Here is a 14414-nt window from a genome sequence, read left to right on the forward strand (position 1 = left end):
TGGTAAACAAAAGTGTATATTCCTAGACTTTCAATGATCATTTACAGGACAAAGGGATTCAAGGAAGCACACCCCCAGAAATGTTCAAACTCAGAGCCTTTCATGTTTGTGCAACTACAAATCACGGAGCATGCGACAAATTGTTAAATTGTCCAATAATCATGAAGCAACAAGCAAAGAATCTCAAAGCACTTGAAACTTGAAAGTAATTCACCAAGACAGGGTCTCTAAGCAGTGTTCACATTGGCAGTTTGAAGGGAATCAAAATCCAATTTGAATTGGTTATTTTTCCTGCATTCTGAACAGCCAAAAACCACATGTAATCTGATATTTCAAGCCACATTTCAAACCACCTTCACAGGTGGTTTGAAGTCTGATACAAATCTGATTCCTGGCCATGTGCCTGGGCGGCAGGTAGCCTAGTGGTTAGAGCGTTGGACTAGTAACCGAAAGGTTGCAAAATCTAATCCCCGATTTATTTATTATTATTATTATTATTATTATTATTATTATCTGTTGTTCTGCTCCTGAACAAGGCAGTTAACCCACTGTTCCTAGGCCGTCATTGAAAATACGATTGTTTTTCTTAACTGACATGCCAAGTTAAATAAAAAATAAAATAAAAATGTAACTTGTGTCTGAATGGTCAAATCTGATTTATTTACCCTCAGGTGTTTTTTTTTAGACTAATGACAAAAAAAAAAAATGTCCTGTCACTGTCAACTGCGTTTATTTTCAGCAAACTTAATGTGTAAATATTTATATGAACATAACAGGATTCAACAACTGAGACAAACTGAACAAGTTCCACAGACTTCTGACTAACAGAAATGGAATAGTGTGTCTCTGAACAAAGACGGGGTCAAAATCAAAAGTCAGTCAGTATCTGGTGTGGCCACCAGCTGCAATAAGTACCGCAGTGCATCTCCTCCTCATGGACTGCACCAGATTTTCCAGTTCTTGCTTGAGATTTTACCCCACTCTTCCACCAAGGCACTTGCAATTTCCCGGACATTTCTGGGGGGATTGGTCCTAGCCCTCACCCTCCGATCCAACAGGTCCCAGACGTGCTCAATGGGATTGAGATCCGGGCTCTTCGCTGGCCATGGCAGAACACTGACATTCCTGTCTTGCTGGAAATCACACACAGAACAAGCAGTATGGCTGGTGGCATTGTCATGCTGGAGGGTCATGTCAGGGTGAGCCTGCAGGAAGGGTACCAGATGAGGGAGGAGGATGTCTTCCCTGTAACGCAGAGTGTTGAGATTGCCTGCAATGACAACAAGCTCAGTACGCTGAAGCTATGACACACTGCCCCAGACCATGACTGCCCCTCCACCTCCAAATCGATCCCGCTCCAGAGTACAGGCCTCTGTGTAACGCTCATTCCTTCGATGATAACGCAAATCCAACATTCAACCCTGGTGAGACAAAACAGCGACTCCTCAGTGAAAAGCACTTTTTACCAGACCTGTCTGGTCCAGCGACTGTGGGTATATGTCTCTCAGCCTATTGCGGACAGTCTGAGCACTGAGGGTGGGATTGTGCGTTCCTGATATAACTCGGGCAGTTGTTGTTGCCATCCTGCACCTGTCCCGCAGGTGTGATGTTTGGATGTACCGATCCTGTGTTGGGGTTGTTACACTGCGAGGACGATCGTACTGTCACAGTACGGACATTGCAATTTAGTAGTTTTTTTTCAGATGAGATGAGATAAACGTACTTTGGTGCGAAAAGTGCAAAATAATCCCAGAACAACAGCAAAGGACCTTGTGAAGATGCTGGCGGAAAAGGGCACAAAAGTATCTATATCCACAGTAAAATGAGTCCTATATCGACATACAGTGCCTTGCGAAAGTATTCGGCCCCCTTGAACTTTGCGACCTTTTGCCACATTTCAGGCTTCAAACATAAAGATATAAAACTGTATTTTTTTGTGAAGAATCAACAACAAGTGGGACACAATCATGAAGTGGAACGACATTTATTGGATATTTCAAACTTTTTTAACAAATCAAAAACTGAAAAATTGGGCGTGCAAAATTATTCAGCCCCTTTACTTTCAGTGCAGCAAACTCTCTCCAGAAGTTCAGTGAGGATCTCTGAATGATCCAATGTTGACCTAAATGACTAATGATGATAAATACAATCCACCTGTGTGTAATCAAGTCTCCGTATAAATGCACCTGCACTGTGATAGTCTCAGAGGTCCGTTAAAAGCGCAGAGCATCATGAAGAACAAGGAACACACCAGGCAGGTCCGAGATACTGTTGTGAAGAAGTTTAAAGCCGGATTTGGATACAAAAAGATTTCCCAAGCTTTAAACATCCCAAGGAGCACTGTGCAAGCGGTAATATTGAAATGGAAGGAGTATCAGACCACTGCAAATCTACCAAGACCTGGCCGTCCCTCTAAACTTTCAGCTCATACAAGGAGAAGACTGATCAGAGATGCAGCCAAGAGGCCCATGATCACTCTGGATGAACTGCAGAGATCTACAGCTGAGGTGGGAGACTCTGTCCATAGGACAACAATCAGTCGTATATTGCACAAATCTGGCCTTTATGGAAGAGTGGCAAGAAGAAAGCCATTTCTTAAAGATATCCATAAAAAGTGTTGTTTAAAGTTTGCCACAAGCCACCTGGGAGATGCACCAAACATGTGGAAGAAGGTGCTTTGGTCAGATGAAACCAAAATTGAACTTTTTGGCAACAATGCAAAACGTTATGTTTGGCGTAAAAGCAACACAGCTGAACACACCATCCCCACTGTCAAACATGGTGGTGGCAGCATCATGGTTTGGGCCTGCTTTTCTTCAGCAGGGACAGGGAAGATGGTTACAATTGATGGGAAGATGGATGGAGCCAAATACAGGACTATTCTGGAAGAAAACCTGATGGAGTCTGCAAAAGACCTGAGACTGGGACGGAGATTTGTCTTCCAACAAGACAATGATCCAAAACATAAAGCAAAATCTACAATGGAATGGTTCAAAAATAAACATATCCAGGTGTTAGAATGGCCAAGTCAAAGTCCAGACCTGAATCCAATCAAGAATCTGTGGAAAGAACTGAAAACTGCTGTTCACAAATGCTCTCCATCCAACCTCACTGAGCTCGAGCTGTTTTGCAAGGAGGAATGGGAAAAAATGTCAGTCTCTCGATGTGCAAAACTGATAGAGACATACCCCAAGCGACTTACAGCTGTAATCGCAGCAAAAGGTGGCGCTACAAAGTATTAACTTAAGGGGGCTGAATCATTTTGCAAGGCACTGTAACCTGAAAGGCAGCTCAGCAAGGAAGAAGCCACTGCTCCAAAACTGCCATAAAAAAGCCAGACTACAGTTTGCAACTGCACATGAGACTGAAGATAGTACTTTTTGGAGAAATGTCTTCTGGTCTGATGGAACAAAATTAGAACTGTTTGGCCATAATGACCATCTTTATGTCTGGAGGAAAAAGGGGGAGGCTTGCAAGCCGAAGAACACCATCCCAACCATGAAGCACGGGGGTGGCAGCATCATGTGCAGAATCAAAAAAATGCTGCCACTGTTTTCAACTCTCTAGAGACAGCAGGAGCAGTAGAGATACTCTCAATGATCGGCTATGAAAAGCCAACTGACATTTACTCCTGAGGTGCTGACCTGTTGCACCCTTGACAACTACTGTGATTATTATTATTTGACCATGCTGGTCATTTATGAACATTTGAACATCTTGGCCAGGAAGAGGACTGGCCACCCCTCATAGCGTGGTTCCTCTATGTTTCTTCCTAGGTTTTGGCCTTGCTAGGGAGTTTTTCCTAGCCACAAGGCTTCTACACCTGCATTGCTTGCTGTTTGGGATTTTAGGCTGGGTTTCTGTACAGCACTTGTAAGAAGGGCTCTATAAATACATTTGATTTGATGTGGGGGTGCTTTGCTGCAGGAGGGACTGGTGCACTTCACAAAATACGAAACATCTCAAGACATCAGTCAGGAAGTTAAAGCTTGGTCGCAAATGGGTCTTCCAAATGGACAATGACCCCAAGCATACTTTCAAAGTTATGGCAAAATGGCTTAAGGACGACAAGGTCAAGGTATTGGAGTGGCCATCACAAAGCCCTGACCTCAATCCTATAGAACATTTGTGGGCAGAACTGAAAATGCGTGTGCAAGTAAGGAGGCCTACAAACCTGTCTCAGTTACACCAGCTCTGTCAGGAGGAATGGTCCAAAATTCACCCAACTTATTATGGGAAGCGTGTGGAAGGCTACCCGAAAAGTTTGACCCGAGTTAAGCAATTTAAAGGCAATGCTACCAAATACTAATTTAGTGTATGTAAACTTCTGACCCACTAGGATTGTGATGAAAGAAATACAAGTTTAAATAAATAATTCTCTACTTTTATTCTGATATTTCTAATTCTTAAAATAAAGTGGTCATTCTAACTATGACTAAATGTCAGGAATAGTGAAAACTTTTTATGGCTGTAGGGGCAGTATTGAGTAGCTTAGATGAAAGTGCCCATATCAAACGGCCTGCTCCTCAGTCATAGTTGATAATATTTGCATATTATTATTAATATCGGATAGAAAACACTCTGAAGTTTCTAAAACTGTTTAGAGGTGTGCTACCTCTGGAATAGATCAAATACATGGCTGGGGTTCCCCGGGGAGAGATTTGAGAACCACTGCGCTATAGGAACCTCAAATACAAATCTGGACTTTGAAAGCAATTCCACTGCTTTTTCACACTTCCCCTTTAATTAGGGACTGATATAAACCTGAGGCACCAGGTGACTATAATTAGTTATCAGGTAGAAAAGAAAACCAGCAGCAGAGATGGAAGAGGAGGCGAGACATCCCACTCCCTAATTTTTTGTGGTTCATATACAGTCCATGAACTAAGCGGACCAGACCCAGCTGCTAATGCATGTGTGCCTATGGGAGAGTCGCCATGTTAAACAGACCGGAACTGACATTATATTCAATGTTAAACGGCCTGAATGGGACATTTCCTTTATAAACCATATTTTCGAGCAGTACTCCGGACCTCGCAGTGTAAGAGTGTTCCCATATCATTATTACAGAGAATCAGAAAAATACTACCCTCTGCCTATTGGCTACTTAGCTTATTCAAGCCTGCCTCAATAAAACAGTGCCCCTTTAAGACAAAAAAAAAAAGCTCTGACGTCAAAGATGTCTAGAAATGTACACATTTTGTGCTCTTAATCACTCCCTTATCGTTGACTTCAAATGATCTATGAATTCGGCTAATAACTAACTAGCAAAGGATAAACAAAATGTGCACAAGTGGCTACATGCAGCTTTCGCTTTGATCTCAAAACAAGGCATCTACTCAAGACCGCTCATGCAGTAAACACAGTCCAGTTCAAAGTAAATGACACAGATCCATATATGGCAATGGTCTATTTGCATAAAGGCCTACTGCATCTCTGATTGCTTATGCTGCACTGGTCTGTGTAGAGTACGGGCTGAGTAGTGCGTGTCAATGCAATAGAATCCTACTCCGATGCGTTCAGCCTACAAAAATATCTCTTGTATAGTTCGTTTTGTTTCAGTATGTTGCATTGAAAGTGGCTAATATTGTGTTGATTTGATCACAATTGCCACAGTAAAGGGAGATGTTGATAGTCCTAACAGGGAAAACACTAGAACAGTGGTCTCCAACCTTAAAGATTACTGAGTCAAAATTGCAAGCCAAGATCTACCGCTCAGATTATTATTTGTATATTTAAAAAAAAATACATTTTAGTCATTTAGCTGTTGCTCTTATCCAGAGTGACTTACAGTTAGTGCATTCATCTTAATGATGCTCGTTGGATGTGGTAGTGCTTGAAAACCATCACGGATTACAAAGGGAAAGGGCCAGACGGGTTTCCAGGATGCGTACTCAGAGCATGTGATGTCTAACTGAAAAGTGTCTTCACTAACTTCTTCAACCTCTTCCTGACCCAGTCTAATACTCAGGGGTCGAATCTGTGTTTTAATCCATTTCACCTGTGTTTTATATTAAATGTCAGTGGTTTTTTTGGTTCAATAGTGATCAGTGACGTGCAACTACAGTTTTCCTTCACAAAAAAATATTATTGTAACACATTCCGCTGAAAATAGCTTCCTTTTCATCAGATGACAGAATTGTAATGCTATTTGTCTAGCAGTCACACAAGTGAATGAGTTAAAAATGAGCAATTAAATTTTTAAAACGATGAATACCCATCATATTTCTAAATGTTTATCATAGAAAGAATGTAGCCAGCTACATTTCCTAATGTTTTGTTTGAAGTGAACCTTACATTTCCCCGGAGACAAGTAGGCTATGCCGAGAAAAGTAGCTACACATCTGTCAGAGTGCTGCCATTGGTGAATTATGCTCCGAGTGGAGAAGTGCAACTGAAGTACAAGTTGAGTGATGTCGAGCAGAAATGACAATAACAAACATTTTAGATCTGCATTTTCAATACGCAGCAAGATATTTAAGAGTTTAAAAAATACATAAAAAAAAAAATCAGAAAATGCATGTGTATAACACGACACCTGAATACCTACGCTAAGCAGACAACCATAGTCCATGTGCCCAAGAACACCAATGTAATATGTCTAAAAGACTATTGCCCCGTAGCACTAACATCGGCTGGCCACGGCTCACAGCAACACCATCATCCCAGACACCCTGGACCCACTCCAATAAGCATACCGCCCCAACAGATCCACAGATGATGCAATCTCTATTGCACTTTCCCACTTGGACAAAAAGAACATCATTAACCTAAAGACCCTGGGATTGAACACCTCCCTCTGCAACTGTATTCTGGACTTCGTGACAGGATGCCCACAAGTGGTGAATGTAGGCAACACATCCACTACACTGACCCTAACACTGGGGCCCCTCAGGGGTGCAAGCTTAATAACCTTCTGTACTCCCTGTTCACCCGCGATTGTGTGGCCACGCATAACACCAACATTAAGTTTGCCAACAACACGACGTGGTAGGCCTGATCACCGAAGACAATGAGACTGCGTATAAGGAGATCAGAGACCTGGCAGTGCGGTGGCAGGACTACAACATCTCCCTCAACGTCAGCAAGACAAAGCAGCTGATCGTGGACAACAGGAAATGGAGGGCCCGAGCACGCCCCCATTCACGTCGATGGGCTGTAGTCGAGGGGGGCGAGAGCTTCAAGTTCCTCGGTGTCGACATCATTAAGGATCTATTATGATCCAAACACACCAACACAGTCATGAAGAGGGCACGACAACGGCTCTTCCCCCCCAGGAGGCTGAAATTATTTGAAGTGATCCCTCAGATCCTCAAAAAGTTATACAGTTGTGCTATTGAGAGCATCTTGACTTGCTGCATCACCGCTTGGTATGGCAACTGCTTGGCATCCAACTATAAAGCGCTATAGAGTGTAGTGCGGACAGCCCAGGCGGTGTCAGAGGAAGGCCCTAAAAATTGTCAAAGACTCCAGCCACCCAAGTTATCTTCTTTGGGATAGGGGGTAGCATTTTCACTTTTGGATGAATAGCGTGCCCAGAGTGAACTGCCTCCTACTCTGTCCCAGATGCTAATATATGCATATTAGTAGTAATATTGGATAGAAAACACTGAAGTTTCTAAAACTGTTTGAATGATGTCTGTGAGTATAACAGAACTCATGTGGCAGGCAAAAACCTGAGGAAAAAATCCAAACAGGAAGTGGGAAATCTGAGGTTTGTAGTTTTTGAACTCACCCCTATCGAATACACAGTGGGATATGGGTTATTACTTCTTAAGGCTTCCACTAGATGTCAACCGTCTTTAGAACTTTGTTTCAGGCTGCTCGTGTGAAGGGGGGCCGGATGGGAGCTGTTTGACTAAGGGGTCTGCCTGCAGCCTCGTTCTCAGTCTTGCGCTTTCACATGAGAGGTATCTCTCGTTCCATTACTTTTCTACAGACAATGGAATTCTCCGGTTGGAACATTTATGATAAAAACATCCTAAAGATTGAGTCTATACTTAGTTTGACAAGTTTCTTCGGCCTGTAATATAATTTTGAACTTTTCGTCCAACTGGATCTGAAAGTGATTTTGGATTTGTTTACCAAACGCCCTAACAAAAGAAGCTATTGGACATAAATGATGGACATTATCAAACAAAAACAGGAACTGCGATTCCTGGGAGTGCATTCTGATGAAGATCAAAGGTAAGTGAATATTTATAATGTTATTTATGCATAACGTTGACTACCCAACATGGTGGAGATTTCTCTGGCTGGTTTGGGCCCTGAGCGCCATTCTCAGATTATGCTTTTTCCGTAAAGTTTTTTTAAAAATCTGACACAGCAGTTGCATTAAGGAGAAGTGTTTCTAAAGTTCCATGCATAACACTTGAATTTTCATCAACATTTCTAATGAGTATTTCTGTGAATTTATGTGGCTCTCTGCAATATCACTGCATGTTTTGGAACTACTGAACGTAACACGCCAATGTAAAATAAGATTTTGGGATATAAATATGAACTTTACCGAACAAAACATACATGTATTGTGTAACATGAAGTCCTATGAGTGTCATCTGATGAAGATCCTCAAAGGTTAGTGATTCATTTTCTCTCTATTTGTACTTTTTGCGACTCCTCTCTTTGGCTGGAAAAAATGGCTGGGTTTATCTGTGAGTTGGTAGTGACGTAACATAATCGTTTGTGGAGCTTTCGCTGTAAAGCATTTTTGGAATCAGACACTGTGGCTGGATTAATGAGAATGTTATCTTTAAAATGGTGCCTAATACTTGTATGTTTGAGAAATTTGATTTATGAGATTTCTGTTGATTTGTATTTGGCGCCCTGCAATTTCCTTGGCTGTTGGCGAGGGGTTCCGCTAGCGGAACGGGGTTCAGGTTAAAGACTGTTCTCGCTGCTTAAGCATGGCAAGCAGTACCGATGCAAGTCTGCAACCAACAGGGCCCTGAACAGTTTCTACCCCCATGTCATAAGTCTGCTAACTTCATTGACCCTTTTAGTATAAACATTTTTTTGTATAAACTGACTCATCATATGCTGCTGCTACTGTTAACATTCTAACTTTATTCCTAGAAATATGTACATACAGTGCATTGGGGTAATTCAGAGCCCCTGACTTTTTCCACATTTTTTTACGTTACAGCCTTATTCCAAAATGGATTAAATCCATACAAATTCTCAACCTACACACAATACCCCATAATGACAACGCAAAAAACATTGTTTTAATTAAAAATGTAAAAAAAACAAGAAACAGAAACATTAAATTAGATAAGTATTCAGACCCTTTGCAATGAGACTCGAAATTGAGCTCAGGTGCATCCTGTTTCCATTAATTATCCTTGAGATGTTTCTACACCTGTGGTAAATTCAATTAATTTGACATGATTTGGAAAGGCACACACCTGTCTATATAAGGGCCCACAGTTGATGTCAGAACAAAAACGAAGTAATGAGGTCGAAGGAGTTGTCAGTAGAGTTCCGAGACCGGATTGCGTCGATGCACAGTTCTGGTGAAGGGTACCAAAAATGTTTGCAGCATTGAAGGTCCCCAAGAACACAGTGGCTTCCATTCTGAAATCTAAAGGACTCTCAGACCATGAGAAACAAGATTGTCTGGTCTGATGAAACCAAGATTGAACTCTTTGGCCTGAATGCCAAGCGTCACATCTGGAAGAAACCTGGCACCTGGCACCACAGTGAAGCATGGTGGTGGCAACATCATGCTGTGGGGATGTTTTTTTCAGTGGCAGGGACTGGAAGACTAGTCAGGATCGAGAGAAAGATTAACAGAGCAAAGTAGAGATCCTTCATGAAAACCTGCTCCAGAGCGCTCAGAACCTCAGACTGAGGGCGAAGGTTCACCTTCCAACAGGACAACGACCCTAAGCACACAGCCAAGACAACGCAGGAGTGGCTTCAGGACAAGTCTCTGAATCTCCTTGAGTGGCCCAGCCAGAGCACGGACTTGAACCCGATCGAACACCTCTGGAGATACTGAAAACAGCAGTGCAGTGACACTTCCCATCCAACCTGATAGAGCTTGAGAAGATCTACAGAGAAGAATGTGAGAAAATCCCCAAATACAGGTGTGACAAGCTTATAGCATCATACCAAAGAAGCCTTGATTGTAATTGCTGCAAAGGTGTTTCAACAGAGCAAAGGGTCTGAATACTTATGTAAATGTGATGTTTTATTTTTAATACATTTTCAAACATTTCTAAAACCTGTTTTTGCTTCGTCATTACGGAGTATTGTGTGTCGATTGATCAGGGAAAAACAATTTAATCAATTTGAAGAAGGCTGTAATGTAGCAAAATGTGGAAGAAGTCAAGGGGTCTGAATAATTTCCCGAATGCACTGTATATAGCCAAGTTATTTTATTAAGTGTTTAACTTTTGTAAAAAAATAATCTATGCATTGGGAAAGGCCGTAAGTAGCATTTCACTGCCCATGGTGGTCTACGTCAGGGTTTCCCAAACTCTGTCCTGCCCCCACCCACCGGTGCACTTTTTGTTTTTTGCCCTAGTGTAACAGTATAGCTTTCGTCCCTCTCCTCGCCTCGAACCAGGGACCCTTTGCACACAACAACTGCCTCCCACGAAGCATCTTTGCCCATCGCGCCACAAAAGCCACGACCCTTGCAGAACAAGGGGATCCACTACTTCAAAGTCTCAGAGCGAGTGAGGTCACCAATTGATACGCTATTAGCGCGCACCACCACTAGCTAGCCATTTCACGTCGGTTACACTAGCATGACAACTGATTCAAATAAGCAAAGCTTGATTATGAGTTGGTTATGAGTCAGTTGTGTAGTGCTAGGGCGAAAACCAAAAACGTGATATCTAATGACTACCAGCAGCAGGCCTGCAACAAAGATTGTTTATAATGTTTATTTCACTAGGTAGGCCAGTTGAGAACAAGTTCTCATTTACAACTGCCCAAGATAAAGCAAAGCAGTGCGACAAACGTACAGTCAATAACACAATAGGAAAAAAATCTATGTACAGCGATAACTAGACCAAGATAGACCACAGCTTGTAATTCCCAATAGGAACAAATGAGTCAGTGGTCAGAACAGGCCATAGCTATATCCTATTGGCGCGTTCTAATCTGCATCTGCATATTCTGTAAGGAATGCCTACTCTGAGGTGACCGTGTGCAATACCTCAGTTCACCTTCACACTCCTAAACTGCAAAATAAAAGTGTGCTAAGAGTGAAGTCTACAAAACTTAGTCCGTTCTGTTTATAACAGATTCTAGTTTTGGGAACAGAAAACTGTATTGAGATTAAAATGTTTAATTGAGGAGTAGATTTGCTGAATGTCGGACAAAATCCATCTCCTTCCATCTTCCCCCACTGCACGCCGTTTGGCGTTTCCACTCACTACCATATTTGGTAGTGAGTGGAAACGCCAAACGGATGCGTCACATTTGTACATCCAGTGAAACATCGGTCTCAATGTTGTCTGTGCCTTCAGCCTCACGTGATTATGTCTTAGTGGGATAATCAACTTATTTGTCAGTCTATAACTCCATCTTCCTAGCAATAATTTCCACACCACAAACCAATACAATTAGTTAGCTACATAGTTACAATTTCCATGACATACACCAATCTTCTGTACATTATAGAGTAAAGGCGTTGATTTCGTGACACGCTATATTTTGCTATCGCACGGTTATTCATTCTGTCAGGAGCAGTCAGCTGATTTCGCTATGCTAGCTAGTTAGCTTACTTTGTCTTTACCTAGCTAGCTTATGTTCGCATAACGCTTGATGATTAACAAATATAGTAAATAGTTAAACGCATAGTTATATTTATAAGTGTACGCTAATATTAAACTGGTACTTTTACATAACAGACAAGCAAAGATTATAAATGGGACTGTTGCAAAACAGCTTCGCACACAGGTTAGCTAGCTTGCTAATATTAGTTTGCAAGCTAGCCACTTCACACCTTCAAGCATTTTACTTATGTCGCTGCAGTGACAGTCGGTTCAATGGTAATGCAAAATGTATTTTATCGAATATTTCACATACACTGTAAGTATTTGTTTTCGCGCAAACAATCCAGTAGTTAGCAAGCTATGGAGAATCAAGCATCTGGCTAGGTAGCTAGCTACGTACTCAGCCTTGGTTGAGAGATGTAGTTTCTGGTCACAGCTTGTGTGTGTGTCCTTGCCGCAGCAGGACCGTTGATGTCCATTGTCCTGTTTCCCACCAAGGTTGCCATACTTAAATAAACCCTCTACCTGAACTACAGTATAGCTGGTGTGCTAGTAGCTAAGGGTAATAACTAAAAGATACTGGTAACAAGCTAGCTATTTCTGTATGGTATTAAATGACACTGCGGCTGCTAGTCATATGACATTGGAAGCCACGACAGAGGGCGCGTTCACATGACCGTTGAGGGTGCCTGCGCGCGCCTCTGTATCACAGGCACATTTTTTTTTAAACAAACGCTACGTAGTGTATATGGGATACAGACCGATCCTAAACTAAATAATGATATTAACACGACTCTCAACCGAAGAATTGGAGGACATTTTTAAACACACACTTGATAGATTTTATAATGCCAAATTAAAATGTGATTATCTATAATTTAACCAAAATATAAACGCAACATGAAACAATTTCAAAGATGTTACTGAGTTACTGCTCATATAAGGAAATCAGTCAATTGAAATGAGTTCATTAGTCCCTAACCTATGGATTTCACACGACTGGGCAGGGGTGCAGCCATGGGTGGGCCTTGGCGGGCATAGGCCCACTCACTTGGGAGCCAGGCCCAACCAATCAGAATGAGTTTTTCCCCACAAAAACACTATGGACTTTTTAGGTGAGTGCTGAGCTGCCCTGTGATAAGCAGTGGCCACTTTTTACATCCACAAAAACACTTTATTACAGACAGAAATGTGGTTTTGACTGTTGGACCTACTGCCAAATTCTCAAAAATTATGTTGGAGGCAGCTATGCATTGTGTTGTGTGAAAAACTGTACACCGCCACTATGGGGCTTTCTGTTCACAACGTTGACATCAGCAAATCGTTCATCCATACATACACGGTCAGCAGTTCTGAGGTCGGTTGGACGTACTGCCAAAGCCTCTAAAACAATGTCAGACGCGGCTTATGGTAGAGAAATTAACATTAAATGATCTGGCAACAGATCTGGTGGACATTCCTGCAGTCAGCATGCCAATTGCTTGCTCCCTCAAAACTTGAGACATCTGTGGCATTGTGTTGTCTGACAGAACTGCACATTTTAGAGTGGTCTTTTATTGACCCCAGGACAAGGTGCACTTGTGTAATGATCATACTGTTTAATCAGCTTCTTGATATGCCACACCTGTCAGTTGGATGGATTATCTTGGCAAAGGAGAAATTATCACTAACAGGGATGTAAACAAATTTGTGCACAAAATTTGAGAGAAATAAGATTTTTGTGCATATGGATTTCTTTTAGCTTATGAAACATGGGATCAACACTTTAAATGTTGCGTTTATATTTTTGTTCAGTGTAGGTTGTCTTTACCAGCACCTATGTGGATTACATTTTGGTATGGTATCAAGAAATTGACATTCTCCCAGCATGCCCATAGCCGTGGGAAGTAGGGATGTGCAAAGGTGCTGCAGCACCCCCCTGAAATTATTATTATTTGAATTGTATTGTTGTTGTTATTATTATTTTCTTCACAAAAGTAGTCCACTGGTCCTTTACTAGTCCTGTACTAGAGGACCAATATAGCAGTCTGTAGAGCGAGCCCCCAAAAAATTCAGCACCCCGCCTTCTATGAGCATGTCCACCTTTTGGCTATAGTGGTACTGCCGGCACAGCATAGCCTGGTTCCTCTCTAGGTTTCTTCCTAGGTTTTGGCCTTTCTAGGGATTTTTTCCTAGCCACCGTGCTTCTACACCTGCATTGCTTGCTGTTTGGGGTTTTAGGCTGAGTTTCTGTACAGCACTTTGAGATATCAGCTGATGTACGAAGGGCTATATAAATAAATGTGATTTGATTTGAATTTAACCTGCCCATTAGACAAGATTAGGCTGCCGCCTATGACGAGGGGGGCCTCCAACAACACATAAAACCTCACACAATTCTGCTCAAAAACAATTAAAATTTCTATCAACCAGTGGCATTTGGGCTTTTTAGGTGAGTGCTGAGCCGCCCTGTGATAAGCAGTGCCCACTAAGCAGGTGCGAAAAATAACGCTTGTCCATTCCCAGCGCGCCTCTCCAGGTTGGAGAGACGCGTCGCTCCAGCAACATTCCATCAAAAAATAATCTAACATAAATCATGTAGAAAATATACTGTAGCCTAAGGTATAAATACTTTGTGTTCTTTCTGTGTTCTACAGGCTGTAGATAAAGTGTATGACAATGTAATAAGACATCATTTTTACA

General features: G+C 41.9%; 1 protein-coding gene across 1 annotated transcript in view; it reads right to left on the minus strand.

Annotated features, from left to right (window-relative positions):
* Nucleotides 1–12251, minus strand: part of LOC100136607 (V-type ATPase B subunit) — a 36155-nt gene extending 23904 nt beyond the window's left edge. The window contains 1 exon segment of the mRNA NM_001124597.1: nt 12133–12251. Coding sequence (NP_001118069.1) covers nt 12133–12238 — 106 coding nt within the window. The 5' untranslated portion in view covers nt 12239–12251.
* Between the last annotated feature and the right edge of the window lie 2163 nt (nt 12252–14414).

The sequence above is a fragment of the Oncorhynchus mykiss genome, chromosome 23 (genome assembly GCF_013265735.2).
Source record: "Oncorhynchus mykiss isolate Arlee chromosome 23, USDA_OmykA_1.1, whole genome shotgun sequence".
Classification (NCBI taxonomy): Eukaryota; Metazoa; Chordata; class Actinopteri; order Salmoniformes; family Salmonidae; genus Oncorhynchus; species Oncorhynchus mykiss.